At 32.0% G+C, this 15378-nt stretch overlaps 3 protein-coding genes across 3 annotated transcripts, besides 12 other annotated features; 2 read left to right on the top strand and 1 right to left on the bottom strand.

Moving 5' to 3' along the window:
• Positions 1-499: 499 nt before the first annotated feature.
• TA17350 ((subtelomeric) ABC-transporter protein family member, putative) lies at positions 500-5080 on the top strand (the record flags this gene model as incomplete). Its single annotated transcript, XM_949613.1, has 1 exon — positions 500-5080. The coding sequence occupies one exon, from the start codon at positions 500-502 to the stop codon at positions 5078-5080; it is 4581 nt and encodes a 1526-aa protein (XP_954706.1).
• Positions 920-979: a sequence feature (11 probable transmembrane helices predicted for TA17350 by TMHMM2.0 at aa 141-160, 175-197, 286-308, 323-345, 401-423, 443-465, 838-860, 901-923, 960-982, 997-1019 and 1086-1108).
• Positions 1022-1090: a sequence feature (11 probable transmembrane helices predicted for TA17350 by TMHMM2.0 at aa 141-160, 175-197, 286-308, 323-345, 401-423, 443-465, 838-860, 901-923, 960-982, 997-1019 and 1086-1108).
• Positions 1355-1423: a sequence feature (11 probable transmembrane helices predicted for TA17350 by TMHMM2.0 at aa 141-160, 175-197, 286-308, 323-345, 401-423, 443-465, 838-860, 901-923, 960-982, 997-1019 and 1086-1108).
• Positions 1466-1534: a sequence feature (11 probable transmembrane helices predicted for TA17350 by TMHMM2.0 at aa 141-160, 175-197, 286-308, 323-345, 401-423, 443-465, 838-860, 901-923, 960-982, 997-1019 and 1086-1108).
• Positions 1700-1768: a sequence feature (11 probable transmembrane helices predicted for TA17350 by TMHMM2.0 at aa 141-160, 175-197, 286-308, 323-345, 401-423, 443-465, 838-860, 901-923, 960-982, 997-1019 and 1086-1108).
• Positions 1826-1894: a sequence feature (11 probable transmembrane helices predicted for TA17350 by TMHMM2.0 at aa 141-160, 175-197, 286-308, 323-345, 401-423, 443-465, 838-860, 901-923, 960-982, 997-1019 and 1086-1108).
• Positions 3011-3079: a sequence feature (11 probable transmembrane helices predicted for TA17350 by TMHMM2.0 at aa 141-160, 175-197, 286-308, 323-345, 401-423, 443-465, 838-860, 901-923, 960-982, 997-1019 and 1086-1108).
• Positions 3200-3268: a sequence feature (11 probable transmembrane helices predicted for TA17350 by TMHMM2.0 at aa 141-160, 175-197, 286-308, 323-345, 401-423, 443-465, 838-860, 901-923, 960-982, 997-1019 and 1086-1108).
• Positions 3377-3445: a sequence feature (11 probable transmembrane helices predicted for TA17350 by TMHMM2.0 at aa 141-160, 175-197, 286-308, 323-345, 401-423, 443-465, 838-860, 901-923, 960-982, 997-1019 and 1086-1108).
• Positions 3488-3556: a sequence feature (11 probable transmembrane helices predicted for TA17350 by TMHMM2.0 at aa 141-160, 175-197, 286-308, 323-345, 401-423, 443-465, 838-860, 901-923, 960-982, 997-1019 and 1086-1108).
• Positions 3755-3823: a sequence feature (11 probable transmembrane helices predicted for TA17350 by TMHMM2.0 at aa 141-160, 175-197, 286-308, 323-345, 401-423, 443-465, 838-860, 901-923, 960-982, 997-1019 and 1086-1108).
• Positions 5081-5888: 808 nt separating the features above from the next.
• Positions 5889-11789, bottom strand: TA17355 (SfiI-subtelomeric fragment related protein family member, putative; the record flags this gene model as incomplete). The annotated part of the gene is made up of 1 exon (XM_949614.1): positions 5889-11789. One exon carries the CDS (start codon positions 11787-11789, stop codon positions 5889-5891), a length of 5901 nt encoding a protein of 1966 aa, XP_954707.1.
• Positions 11730-11789: a sequence feature (Signal peptide predicted for TA17355 by SignalP 2.0 HMM (Signal peptide probability 0.911, signal anchor probability 0.000) with cleavage site probability 0.889 between residues 20 and 21).
• A 2546-nt stretch (positions 11790-14335) lies between these two features.
• Positions 14336-15378, top strand: TA09765 (SfiI-subtelomeric fragment related protein family member, putative; the record flags this gene model as incomplete). Its single annotated transcript, XM_949615.1, has 1 exon — positions 14336-15378. A coding segment is annotated over one exon (1043 nt), but the record flags the coding sequence as incomplete, so codon positions are not given.

A 15378-nucleotide genomic window follows, 5' to 3' on the forward strand; every position in this document is an offset into this window, starting at 1 on the left:
TTGTCAACTTGTTATTACACTCTATAATTATTGGGGTTGATACTTTGGGGCTATTTGATGAGAAATTCTTATATTTGACAATTAATTCTGGTCTCTGATGACACTTTACTTTGTAGCATATAATAATTATTTGTGTTCTTTATAGTTTCATAAATTTCACTAATACATACGTTGTATTGGCGGAAGACTACACCATTACCACTTTTCTGGGTTCTAACTTTAGTTTCCTATTATCAACATTGGACTAACATTTTAAAGTTACTGAGTTAAAATGATTTCAATTATCTCAGAATACTCCTAAACCCTATTATTTGAATGAGACTAATATTTACTTATCGTATTTCTCATTACTAATAATTGTCATAAACCCTTAATTTGACATTCCATCGATTATCAGACGTTTAAGAATTCAATCTTAATTACCATTTAGAGACCAGTTTTATAATTCTAAATATAAGGTCATAACAGTTTAATTCTATTATCTCTATATCCTCTTTGAATGGGAAGACGTAGAGATATTTCTGAATTATGTAATGAGAGATTCCAAGATGACCATGATAAACCTGTTTCTGAACATCATTACTGGGAAAGTAAATCATACTCCAAGACCTATTTTAAAAACAAGTCTCTTTATTTAAAATTTAGGTATTATGACTCCACCAGTGTTTTGAAATTCCTTTTCTTTCACTGGGTAGCTAAATGGGCATTTCTTCTTTCCAAACAATATGTAGAGCCATATAAGTTACATCCACTTCCTGTTGCTGACCAAATTTTACATTGGTATCCAATTTTTTCAAAGAACCTTAGCGATGGTCTACTAAGTCTGGAATCATATGAAACTAGCCAATATGGAGACTCAAATACCAAACCACCTAGATCTGTTCTCCTTCGTGCATTGTTATTGACATTTTGGAAACGAACATTATTTGGTTTACTTGGCATTGTGGTTACTAATGTACTTAGTATGAGCATTGCATTACTTGTCAAGCATCTACTTGATACATTAAACACTAAGTCGTTTACTCTAGCTAAGATATTTTTGTTTCTATTCTCTATAATAGGATTACAAATTATAGATGGATTATTGATCGAGAACTTCACTTTTTATCTAAATAGACTAAGGCTTATATGGGAATATTCAGTAGCAGTAGGTGTGTTTCAACATGGCTTATCTCATAGGCGCAACTTCAATAATAATATTAATGGATCAAACTTCTTGAACGTTTGTAACAATGTCCTACATAGTTGTTCCCCTGATTCTGATTGTTCAAAAAATCCTTTGTATTGTCCTGCCAGGCGTTTCCAAAACAAAGATATTACTCCTAACATATTCACGTTTGAGTATAATGATTCATTCTACATCTCAATGTTTTTAGAATCCGCAGTACCAATTGTCAATTTTTTGTCCAACTTCATTTATGGAGCTGTATTAATTTCGACTCAGATTAAGATTAATGTATGGGTCCTGTTCTTAGTTGGAATATTTTTCACATTCTTGCTGATCGTTGTTGAGATCATAAATACTTACTTGCTTCACTTTGTCTGTCTTATAAAGGATTATAGGATTTCAGAATGTATTGAAATTATATCTGAGTTACCTCTGATCAACAAATTACTTTATGATGATATTGCCATTAACACCATTACTGAGACTAGGAATAGTGAACTAATGTTAATTTTGGTTAGAATATTCTTAACGGCGTTCAATAAGTCCTTGTGTGTTATATGCAACAATGTGACGTTTTTTGTCTTGATGAGTTATTTTGTAAAATCAGTTAGAGATGCAGAAGTTATTAAAGATGTTGACGTTGGAGGTTTCTTGTCATCATTTTACATATTTTTCAGGATTATCAACTCAATGTTCATGTTACCTTATGCACTATTTAGATTAGCCACTTCATATGTATCATATAACAGAGTTAAAAAATTCCTTATCGATTGTTCTCCTAACTTTTACATTAGTGATAACAAACACACAGGCTCCACAAATATGTCATCCGTACTTCCAGATGTAACTAAAGAGATTGACAAGGATGTCGTAGTTTTGTATAAGGATGCTTCTTTCTCATGGGTCAACAACAGGAAGGATTTTGCTAATAAGAATAATGAGGTTTATTTGAAGAATGTTAATTTCCAGCTTAAGAGGGGTGAAATTGCAATAATTACAGGTACTCAAGGTTGTGGTAAATCTAACTTTATCAAGTCTGTACTGGGTGAAATGACACTAGTCAGTGGTTCAATGGCTGTAGTTCCTCTCCATACATCAATGCCTATATTTTATGCTTCTGAATATATATGGCTAAAAGAAGGAACCATTAGATCAAACATTACATTTGGACATATATTTGATCAGGATATATATAACTCAGTCATCAAGGGGCTTGAACTTGAATCTGATATATTATCTTGGGAGAGAGGTGACTTCAGAGTGGTTTCAGATAATGCTCATTCACTCAGTTGTGGTCAGAGAGTTAGGATGGAGATGGCTAGAGCCATTTATGCCTATCTCATATTTAGTAAAGTTAACAAGGATTATAATAGCCAATGTTCATTCTTGATGTGCCTTGATTCACAATTCCATGGATTAGATCCATATGTTTCTAGAACTGTATTCCATAACCTATTCAATTCTAAGACTGGATTGCTTGTTAAGGATGATTTAGCTGTTATCCTTTCATCATCAATAACATTGCTTAATAAATGTGTCTCACCATCAAAATTAACTGAATATCACAACATTCCCATATACGAGATTGATAATAAATACGTTTATTTCTATTGTTATTTGTCTGATTTCTTTAGGGACAAAAAAACACCGAACGGTTTTGAATATATCACATCACCATCAGTTCCATACAAGCTAAATTTCTTCACTAAGGATTTACTAAAATTATGTTATTCGGGTTCCACCACCAGTTTATTGAGGAATTATGTAACGAAATCGAAGTACAGACGTTCACTAACATCTATCATCCAAGAATGTTATGCCAATGATAAATTTAATCCATACCTAGTATATTTCAAAGCAGCTGGTTTTGCCTTTGTTTTGTTCATAATCTTTTCGCTGGCATCAAGCGTTATGGACAACTCCAAATTCATCCTCGCAACTGATCTTACAGATTATATGTTCAAGAAAACAGCTGACTATGAAGATGGAGTCTCAGTTGACATGTCAGAAGTTAGATCACACAGCGATTCTGCCCTGAACGTAATGTTGATCATTGTCTCAGTTATTGTAGGCGGTTCCTTAATATCAATATTATTTTTCACATTTTCAACTCTAATGGCATCTAAAAAGATTCATGAATATTGTCTTTCTTCAGTGTTTAAGAATAGTTCATCAGTAATCAAAATCAAGAAACAGATTAACCAAATTATAACTTATTTTTCATCAGATATTATTTTTATTGATCAATATATTGGAGATATGATTTTCACCACTTTCTTGTCATTCATTCAGACTGCTATTTCCATTGGAACACTATTCTATACAATTCCCCTATCAATTCCATTTATTTTTGTATCATTGGTATTGGCCTTTGAATTTGTGGCATTTAAGATTATTAAGTCATTTAAGAACATTCAACTGGGATCACTAGAAACTATGTCACAAATTAACACATCTTGTGAGGATGCTATACTGGGATCACCCATTTACAGAAGTTTTAAAAAGGATTGGGAATTGATTAACGATATTATCGAAAGAAATGATTACAAAACAAGATGTTGGTATTTGGCAACATCTTTAGGAAGCTGGGCTTCAGTTCTGTTTAATTGGTTATTCTCTCTTACAACAGCTCTATTCCTCACAGCTCTAATCATATTTGATAAGTTTACAAACTACAAAATGAATGTTGGTTACTTTGGATTAGGTCTATCACTGAGTAGCAGTGTTATTAAATCATTCAACAATTGTTCCTTTTGTTTCGCTAGGTTACAAGTTTTTATATGTTCACTTCGAAGATTCCAGTGCTTTATTCCACCTGGCACTAAGTATGTATTTGATAAGTTCCGTAATGTTAATGAAGAGGATATAGTTATTAATTCTAGCAAACTTGAGGACCAAGTGAATAAAAAGATGTTACTTAAGAGAAGAGCACTTGAATTCAAAGAGACTAAACCCAATTTAATAAAGAGGATGCTTTACAATCCAAAAATTAACATTACTGATATTTGCAAATATCTTCCATCTGAACATAGTGGTGTAGTTTTGAAGCATCTTTGTGTGTATACCACATCTGAGATGAATGAGGAAGGTCTTATCCTCAATAATATAAATGCATCACCATCTAGGTCAGATATTATTGGTATCATTGGAAGAACTGGAGCTGGTAAGACAACTCTATTATCTGTTCTACAAAATACCGTAAGGCATAGATCTGGTCAAGTATTGCTGGATGGCAAAGATTTACAAGACATTCCCAAGAGTCTCATTAGGCATGTTATTGGTGTACTTCCTCAGCTTCCATTTGTTTTCAAGGGTTGGACTATTAGAAGGTTCTTGGATCCAAGGAGACTATTTACAGATGATGAAATTAATGAAGCTCTGGATAATTGTGGTCTCCTTGAGTTTGTTAATAACCTTCATGGTGGAAGAAAACTAGATACTATAATTATGCCCAAACCCCTAAAATTGAAGAAGACCAAAGACCAATCAGAATCCTTTAACAAGGGTAAGGAGCCTTTCTCTGAAGAAAGTTCAATGACATTAGATGACCTTAGCTCAGTAGGTACTATGTTATCCGTAACTCAGCTCAGAACACTTTGGTTTGCCAAACTAGTATTATACAGACATCTCTATAGGATGTTAATCATTGATGAACCTCCATCTGATAACATTTCAGAAGACGGATCTGAGGTTCAAGATATTGGAATACCCATTTACGAGTTATTGGACAAATATTTCAAACATTGTACATGTTTTGTTACTGCACATTATGCCAAAGTCCTTAAATCTTGTACATCAGTTTGGGTAATGCATAATGGTAAACTTATAAAGACATGTAAGGCCTCAGAAGTATCCAAAAATGAATCGATATCAAACATCATAGAGGAGATGGTCAATAAATATTCAAACTAACCTAATGCAGTAATATATAATGCCTAATGGCATTGTGTTATTAATTTTCAGTCTAATAAATAAATATATATGTTCTTTAATTTTTAAAAGATTATAGTTCATTATTTATTACTAGTTTTAAAAATGACATTTAAGCTGATATGATCCTAAGGTGTCAAGTGAATTTAAGATGTGTAGAATAGTCAGTATTATTAAATCAATCATAGAAAGTACATATTTGTAAATTAATTAAACATATAAATTGAAATACAATAAGACAAAAGAAACAATATTTTTCATAAAATTGGTTAATCATATTTGTTATTAAAATTGTTATGAATCTTGGGTGGGGAATAAAAAATATAAATATTTATGTTTTGCGGATTGCCATAAAGTTTTTCCAATTTTCTACTAAAAGAAGAGATAAATAACTTATGAAATTTACCCTTAACAATTATTGGTTAATACTTTCCCATATTGATTAACTTCTATTTAGTATATTTATCAGGATTATTGATTTGAATAAGGAAATAATACTAATAAATAAGAGATTATTGTAGATTTTAAGGTTAAAAATATTTTAAATCATAAATTATAAATAATTATCCTCAAAATTAAAATTGAATACCTGAGGATGTTACTTCCATTACTTTACGACCTTTTTATTTAAAGATTGGTCCAAATTAAAAAATAATTTACATTAGAATATCCATTTGGATGCTAGTATACATTATTTTACAATCATATTAGAATTATTGCTAGACGTATCGTTTTGGTATTGCTGTGATTGGTGTATTAAATAATATAATAAAAGAATAGTTTGGAAAAGTTAATCTGACCCAACTTGGGTTGTGTTTGGAGTGTTTGTTCTCAATGCTAAGTTTGTTGAAGTGTAATTGTACCAGTTGTCAAACCTATCTTTTGCTTGAATGTGCAAATTATCATTTGATGGTATTTGGTTTATTTGGTAATGTTGAACATTGGGAATTTCAGGATATGTTACTGTAACCATTTTTTGTTCAGAAAAAACATCGGTGCCAGAAGGTTCTGGATTATCTGATTTATTATCATCTTCATATCCCTCTTTTGCCCACTTGTTGTGACTTCCATAATTATAAAAGACGACCTCATCGCCTCTAACCATCTGTATGGTTAATACCTTATGACGAGAATCAGAAGCATTAAGTGTAACCTTAGTGGCATATTCAATAGTTTTATTAGTTTCCCAAACAATCTGATCATTTGCCATTACTCTATTAATAAATAGTTCATGTTTAGGCGTAAATGTTATTCGATCGCTGTTATTGTTATAATTGAAAAAATTGATATCTGCTTGTGCACTTATATTTAGAACTAATGGAGTTTCTTTATCTATCCATCTGCGATTCACTTTAATTATTCTTTTAACATCCCCATTAGCCAAATATAGTTTTACATCATTTAGAGATAGAAGACGGACTCCATTAACAACTACCTTGTTAACGAACAAGGTAGGGTCGCTAACTTCCCAGAGAATATCAGAACCATATTTTACAACATTTATTGCATAACCATCTTTTGGTTTATATGTACCAAAATCATCCATAGTAGAATAATCGAAAATATTTGTACTCTGAGCCTTACTGATATCAAGGGCAACAGTAGTGACTGAAGGTTCAGCTGGTTTAATAATAGACACTAGTGTTGTTGCAGCTGTTGTTGCAGTTTCAGCCCCAGCATTCTCTTCTATCTTCTTGACTTCATCAGACTGATTCTTAACGAAGAAACGGTTTGATACAAGACCTAGATATAGACCCTTCAGATATCCAAACTTAGGATCTTCAGTGTGATACCAAAGTAGATTATTATTGTATGTGATCTTCGTACACTTGACAGAATCTTTAAACGTGAATTCATATGAGAAATCAACGAAGGAAACTGTGTAATCAGACGAGGTTAGAACCTTATTCTCACCAATGAACTTAAGTCTGGAAACATCATGTCTATCAGATGTTATATCGGTCCAATTCTCACCCTTACCACACTTCCTAAGAAGTACGAAATTACCACTCTGTAGTAGTACGGCTAAATGTATTTCTTCATCCTTACCGGAACCCATCAATACTACCTTGAGTCCATGATCATCTGGTTTGGCAGTCCAGATATCCAGATCTTTCATTATTACCTTACTGAATACATAATCAGCCTTGGTAGTATAAGTAACGACTCCATTCCTATAACTGTAGTCAAACTCAGAAGTAGACTGAGTCTTCTGGATGTCCAGGACGATCTTAACTTTGGTAAGATGCTTTGTCTGATCTTTAAGATTTGTGACACTGAACTGGTCTTTAGGAAGATCCAGATATAGACCCTTGAGGTATCCAAACTCAGGATCATCAGTGTGTGACCACAGTAGAGTATCATTGTATGTGATCTTAACACACTTGACAGAATCTTTAAACTCATAGCCATATCTAGACTCGAATATTATTGGATCATAATCATTCTCAGTCAGGAGATGATAGTTGGATGTACCTTCTTCCAGTGAGTACATCTTGATACCAGAGAAATCACTCTTTTCATTAGTGATATCTTCCCATGGCTCACCTTTACCAGACTTCCTTAGAAGTACGAAGTTACCACTTTGTAGCAGAATCGATAGATGTTTCTCATTCCAACCAGAACCCATGAGTACTGCCTTGAGTCCGTGATCCTCGGGTTCAGCAGTCCAAATATCCAAGTCTTTCTTTACAATCTTCTCGATTGTCAAATTTGGTTTAGGATTGAAATGACCGAAGTTTCTGGTGGATCTATACTCAAATAGGTCATTATCCCTATTAATATCAATATCAAGAACAATGCTAGTTTCCGAGACCCACTTCCCCTTCGCTTTGTGGAAGTGTTCGACCTCATTATTGTTGAGGAATATGTCAATATTCTTAACACTTGTTTGGACTCCATTAACAACTACCTTGTTAACGAACAAGGTAGGGTCGCTGGCTTCCCAGAGAATATCAGAACCATACTTAACAATATTGGATGAATGATTAGGTTTGGACATATATGTACCTACATCACCCTCATAGAAATAGTCAAAATTTTTATTACTATATGGTTGTTTGATGTCTAATTCTGAAGGAGTTGGCATTTTCCATCTTATTTTAGAATTCAATACATATCTAGTTTCATTTCTAGACGCGACCAGAACGTCAAAGTTGGACATAAAATATATTAGTAATGGAGTTTCGGCACCGTATTTCCACAGAGTTTTTTCGTCATATAAAAATTCTAAACAACGACAACCTTCCTTAAACTGAAATTCATAGGCGAAATCATACCTTTTAACTTGGTAATCACTACCCTCAGTTATAAGTCTAATTTTTTCATAGTTGACCTGTCTTATATTCCTTAATAATTCAAACTTCAACCTTTTCTCTGACAAACAATACCTGTAGAAAAAGAAATAATCATTTGAAAATTCAATAATCAATGATGTAAAACAATTGTGAACATAAAACACTTTAGGATAGTCTCCTCCTTCATATTGCCATATTGTGTGGTTTCTATAATTCAATCCAACACACCTAGCATCATCGCTGAAAATGAATCTAGTAATGTGTTTGTCACTTTTATCCACGTTATACTTGCTAGTGTCGTTTTCAACAATGTTACCAGTGGCATCCAATGTGGAAATTATAATTCTATCACTAAATGTAGAGACCATAGATTTCATCTTCCACCTGTTTTCACTATACTTATACATATTGAAGGAGTGATTGTTAAATTCTACGAGAACTATTTCCACATCTTTATGATAATAAATTGACTTGGGAAATCTGTCCTCTGAGCTATAGTACTTCCACACCAACTTATCATCAATTTTAAATTCAAGGCATTTAGCTCCTTTGAATAAATATTCATAGATTTCTCTCTTCGGGTTACCGGTTTTATACAATATGGTCATGTAAACAAGGTAGTCCATTTCATTATTTTCTGTCAAAACACTTATATTTTCAGGGTACTGGAGTGCATGTAAGTTATAAGTTTTTGTTTCGAACACGGATATTAAATCGTAATTCATTTCTACAGACAAATAACTTTTCTCTCCGGTAATATGATGAATAACAATGGTGGATCGGAGTTTATCGACATTGTAAACTACAATGGCGTTGGAATATTTATAGTAGTGAAAGGTTTCCCAAATTTTTATTGTTGGAGAATACCAGGAACCACTTTGCATAATTTTCCTGAAGAAGTAACCCTTCAGTGGAACATAAATTCCTGTGCTGGTTTCCTCATCAATGTAGAAATAATATTCATTGGTACTCTTCATGGCTTGGATATCGATCTTAATTCCTTTCATCTTATTATTATAACCCAGTTTCCACTCACCATCAACATACATATATATATCTAGAGAATGAAGATTGAACTCGACAAATGCTAGTTTCATAAATTTGTGAACGTATACAGATATAGGGAATGATTCATGAGTATCAGGGTCGTATTTCCACACCGTTTTATTATCTACTTTAAACTCTACACATTTGGCATCATCTTTGAATCTATAATCGTAGGATACTTTATCAGGAAAATTAGGTCTAACGTCATTTAACTTATTCACACTGACGACATATTTAGTTATATCATTTGTAACAATGTTATTGGGATTTGTTGGATCCATTAATAAAACGGTTACACTTTGGGGGTGTTCTGATAAAGGCAAATATGACTTTCTCTCTAGCCACGATTTTTTACCGAAAAAGTTTATATCAGACTTTATATCAAAGTGGAGCTTATTTCCATTGACAAGATATATATCTAAAACCACCTCTTGTTGGTAAACGTCAAAAACTACAACTCTGTTTGAAAAAATTGAACTATTGTTGGTTTCCCACAAGATCACTGTGTTTGAAAATGTGGAGCTCTGCTTAACTCTATTGAAAAGGTATCCCTCTCTTGACATGAACACACCGGCATTTGTTCTACCATCAAAATAGAAATGATATTCATTGGTACTCTCAGTGTTAACGATATCAAGGGTCACTACTCTTTCACGGATTACGGAATCGACTTTGGAGGACTCCACCCACAAATTGTCACTACTGTCCTTGTAGAAACTCTTGTAATTACCATCAATTAAATGGATACTCAGGTTTTTACCGTTCTCAACATAACTTAGTACGACCTTATTACAGAAATCATGATCGGTTGAGACCCATATATCGACAAGGTTACCTTCACCTTGTACTATCCTTCTAAAGATGAAATTGTGTTTGGGCACGAAAACGTAAATATTGTTTTTGTTAAAACAATCGTACTCGAACGTTCCTTCTTTTTTCTTAATATTAAGCGTAATTTCTGATGGCCTTCTGGTCCACTCGTCACCAGACCTGTGGAAGAATTTGACATCTCCATTAGAAAAGTAAATACTAAGATTTTTAGTTCTCGAAAGGGTTCCGAGACAGTCGGTGACTACCTTTTCTATATATTCATTGACAGTAGTTCTGAATACAACGTTTTTACCGTCCGTTACTTCTTTAAAATCGAAATTGTGTCGGGGAGTGTACGTACCGACGTAGTTATCCTCTGAATACCCAAACTCGTATTCACTTTTCTTAGTATTGATGTCAAGTTTCACTTCCGGCCTTCTTTCGTACCACTGATTGTAACCTTTTTTGTACATGTGCTTCACGTTGCCGTTTGCAAAGTACAATGTCATCTTACCGCATGAGCTTACCATTACGCGATCGAGATATTCTGATTCGTCTTTGGCATGGAAAATGCTAATATCTTGGGATAAAAATGACCCTCCTTGCTTCACTGACGAGATGAAAAAATTATGCTTAGCAATGTACGTATTATAATTTTTATACTTAGAGTAGTGGAAACTCCCCGTGCTCTCTGTTTTATTAATATCGATAACTATCAGGCCCTTTTCAACCCACTGGTTACAATATTTATAAAACTGTCTCGTTTTTTCGTAGGATAAGTACACTGTAACAACTAAATTCTTTCCTGTATCTAAGACGTTTACTTTGTTTGCACAGTCTCCCATTTTGGACGACTGCCATATGATATCTTTTGACTTTTTTACTAGTTTAAATGAGAATCCTTGTTTGGCTGAAAAAATAGAATTTTTACCACTTTTAAAGTAGTCAAACTCGTACGCGCTTCCTATGTTTGTTATATCTATCACAATTGGAGTCGCGTTTTCAAGGTCAGAACCGCTCGATTCTTGACAATATGCTCGGGGTGAGCTCAATCTCTGGGTCGGCGTCGTAAAAACTTCATCTGCTCTGGTTTCTTTTTGTTTTTTATCTGGCAGATTTGACGTAAAGTTAAGGGACGGAACGTATCGATCACTCTCGCTATAGAATATTTTGTGAACTGGATCATAATTATAGACTAAATTTGAATTATTGCTCATTTCTAGGGTAATCGTGTTGTTATAAATGCTGAACAATACTGATTTCGGATGTTTATGATCATTTTCCTCCATTTTCCACAACGTACTCTCATCATACTTTATTTCCGTACAGCTGACTCCACTATTAAGCCTAAATGTGTACAAAATCCCATCAGTTGTTACTGTAAACTTAGTATTGTCATAACTGGGAACTCCATCTTCATCAAGAGTTACAATTTTAAGTCTAGAAGGATGGAGTTCCAAATTGCTAATTTCTGGTTTTGAAGTCACAAACTTCAAAACTAGGAAATATGTTATGGTTACCCATTCCCATGGCCTCATACTTGGCCATTATTAATCGTATCCACATTCTTAATTCTCAGCATTTTTTATTCAATTTCACGGTTCCATATTATGCTTCAATAGGCCATTTTTAGCTCGTTCATGGGGAGGTTCCTTCACTAGTTTGATTAAATAATTATATAGATAATAGAGTTATTAACTAGATTTTAAGTATTTTACATTTGCAATTTAATTAAAAACTGTTCACGCTCTATCATTGTCAACATCCCTCATTTAGTTAGTTCTTTAGAATGAAAAATTTCCTGTATTACACATGTTTAATTTTAATTAATAGATCCAACAAGTACCAGTTATACTGGGTTAAACCAGATTAGATTTAGTTAGAGTATTGATATATCAATTTCATACTACGTATGTGTGCAAAATCTGAGAAAATTTGACTTTGATTGAAATCCCATTATATTCATTACATAGTAAATACATTTGATATGGATTTACTATAGTTTCGTCGAATATCCTGTGTTTTTCGCGTATAACATTGAGATTGTTGCATTATGTTAGGCAATATAAATGATATAAATCAGATGATATTAGTATTCATAATTACTGAGATAAGAGTTATTCTATCAGCTTCAGATGTCTTAACCTACAGGGCAGTAGAATCAATAAATTCTATCGTATTAATTACTATATAATCATAAATTCTATGGTTGGTTAGAATGAAAAATTAAGGATTAATATAAAATTTTAGTGTGTAGTTCGATTACGAAAAAGTGAATTTAAGATGTGTAGGAATTTATTATTTTATGATTTAAATATCTATATTAAATAAAATATGGAAAGTGCATATTTGTAAATTAATCATATTATAAAATGTATTCCATCATAAGAATCCTTTTCATGGGGAATATTATTTAATACTTATGGTTAATTATCTTTGAATCATACTTTATAATTTATGATTGAGTATAATTATTGATATAACTACATATCTCTATTTATCTTTAAATGTGTACTGTTTTATGTGATTTATATTAAAAATTATTTTAATCTTTATTACTTAACAAATATTCATGTTATATTTTATATTATACAAAATCAAATACGTTAACGTTTATTGTTAATTTATAATATCTTTTCAGGTCTCTTAAACGCTTTTCAGCCAATATTTCTTTATTAACTATTTCTACTCGTTTTTTTGCTATTTTCCAGTCATAAAAATAATCATATCAATGTCTGGTAGCATGATATTCATACAATGTGTTTGAGTATGCGTATATTTTTTCTATTTCTTCATTATAAAAATATTCAACTATAAGGAAATTTGACATATCCTCAGGACTAATATTTAAAACATTATATGAATACCATTTAATATTATTAATTACATGATCTCCAATAACTTCAGCCTCTGAATCATAATATCCTACTCTTGTTAAATTCATGCATTTAACATATTTCCATAGATCATAATCCCAGTAATGGTCACTAATCATAATAAGCATCGAAAATTATTTTTTTAATTTTATTTTCCTTTAATAATGGCAGTGTTTGTTCAATGAATTAATAACAGCACAATCAATTTCGTTATTATATCTCTCCAAATAATGTATAAAAACATACATTTATGTTTTCACTTAATTAATGATTTACCTTTAGACAGAGATTATATGTCGAAGGGTTATTTTTTAATACCAATGAACTATTATTGGTATTTAAGAATTATCGAAATTGTCATTAGGAGTTGGTTTTTATCAACATTAATGATAACTGTATTAATTGAATATATATTTAGTATATATATTTCTACCTAGATTAGGTAGAACCATGATAATGGTATGATATAATTGATAAATGTATAGCTAGATTAAAGGTTTTAAGATAGTTTAAATTATGACTGGTGATGGGACTATTATTAAGGTACCAGTTTAGGTATTTATTTGATATCGATTTTTTACACATGTTGTATGGGAAGTATGGATTAGGAAAATAATTTATAAATGGGACATAAATTAATAAAATAACATGGAGATATAGAATATTATTTATGGCTTCGATTGTTGGTATAAATTATATTTTATTTTGTTTGTCAACTTGTTATTACACTCTATAATTATTGGGGTTGATACTTTGGGGCTATTTGATGAGAAATTCTTATATTTGACAATTAATTCTGGTCTCTGATGACACTTTACTTTGTAGCATATAATAACGATTTGTGTTCTTTATAATTTCATAAAGTTCACTAATAAATACGTTATATTTGCGGAAGACTACACCATTACCACTTTTCTGGGTTCTAACTTTAGTTTCCTATTATCAACATTGGACTAACATTTTAAAATTACTGAGTTAAAATGATTTCAATTATCTCAGAATACTCCTAAACCTTGTTATTTGAATGAGACTAATATTTACTTATCGTATTTCTCATTACCAATAATTGTCATAAACCCTTAATTTGACATTCCATCGATTATCAGACGTTTAAGAATTCAATCTTAATTACCATTTAGAGACCAGTTTTATAATTCTAAATATAAGGTCATAACAGTTTAATTCTATTATCTCTATATCCTCTTTGAATGTCACGATATGGCAACTTTCATAAAGGGCTCACTGGATCGAAATGTTACTCCATTGATAATGATTCAACTCATCATTACTGGGAAAGTAAATCATACTCCAAGACCTATTTTAAAAACAAGTCTCTTTATTTAAAATTTAGGTATTATGATTCCACCAGTGTTTTGAAATTCCTTTTCTTTCACTGGTTAACTAAATGGGCATTTCTTCTTTCCAAACAATATGTAGAGCCATATAAGTTACATCCACTTCCTGTTGCTGACCAAATTCTACATTGGCAACCAATTTTTTCAAAGAACCTTAGCGATGGTCTACTAAGTCTGGAATCATATGAAACTAGCCAATATGGACACCCAAATACCAAACCACCTAGATCTGTTCTCCTTCGTGCATTGTTCTTGACATTTTGGAAACGAACATTATTTGGTTTACTTGGCATTGTGGTTACTAATGTACTTAGTATGAGCATTGCATTACTTATCAAGCATCTACTTGATACATTAAACACTAAGTCGTTTACTCTAGCTAAGATATTTTTGTTTTTATTTGCTATAATAGGATTACAAATTATAGATGGATTATTGATCGAGAACTTCACTTATTATCTTCTTCGATTAAGGCTTATATGGGAATATTCCATTGCAATTACTGTGTTTCAACATGGCTTATCTCATAGGCGCAACTTCTATAATAATATTAATGGATCAAACTTCTTGAATGTTTGTAACAATGTTCTACATAGTTGTTCCCCTGATTCTGATTGTTCAAAAAATCCTTTGTATTGTCCTGCCAGGCGTTTCCAAAACAAAGATATTACTCCTAACATGTTCACGTTTGAAATCATGGATCCATTCTACATTTCAATGTTTTTACAATCACTGATATATGTTGTCAACTTCTTGTCAAATTTTATTTATGGAATTGTATTAATTTCGACTCAGATTAAGATTAATGTATGGGTATTGTACGTACTTGGTGCCGTTTTCACATTCATGCTGATCGTTGTTGAGATCATAAATAGTTTTATATTCCACTTTATTTG

The sequence above is a fragment of the Theileria annulata genome (genome assembly GCF_000003225.4).
Source record: "Theileria annulata strain Ankara isolate clone C9 chromosome 1 map unlocalized, *** SEQUENCING IN PROGRESS ***".
NCBI lineage: Eukaryota > Apicomplexa > Aconoidasida > Piroplasmida > Theileriidae > Theileria > Theileria annulata.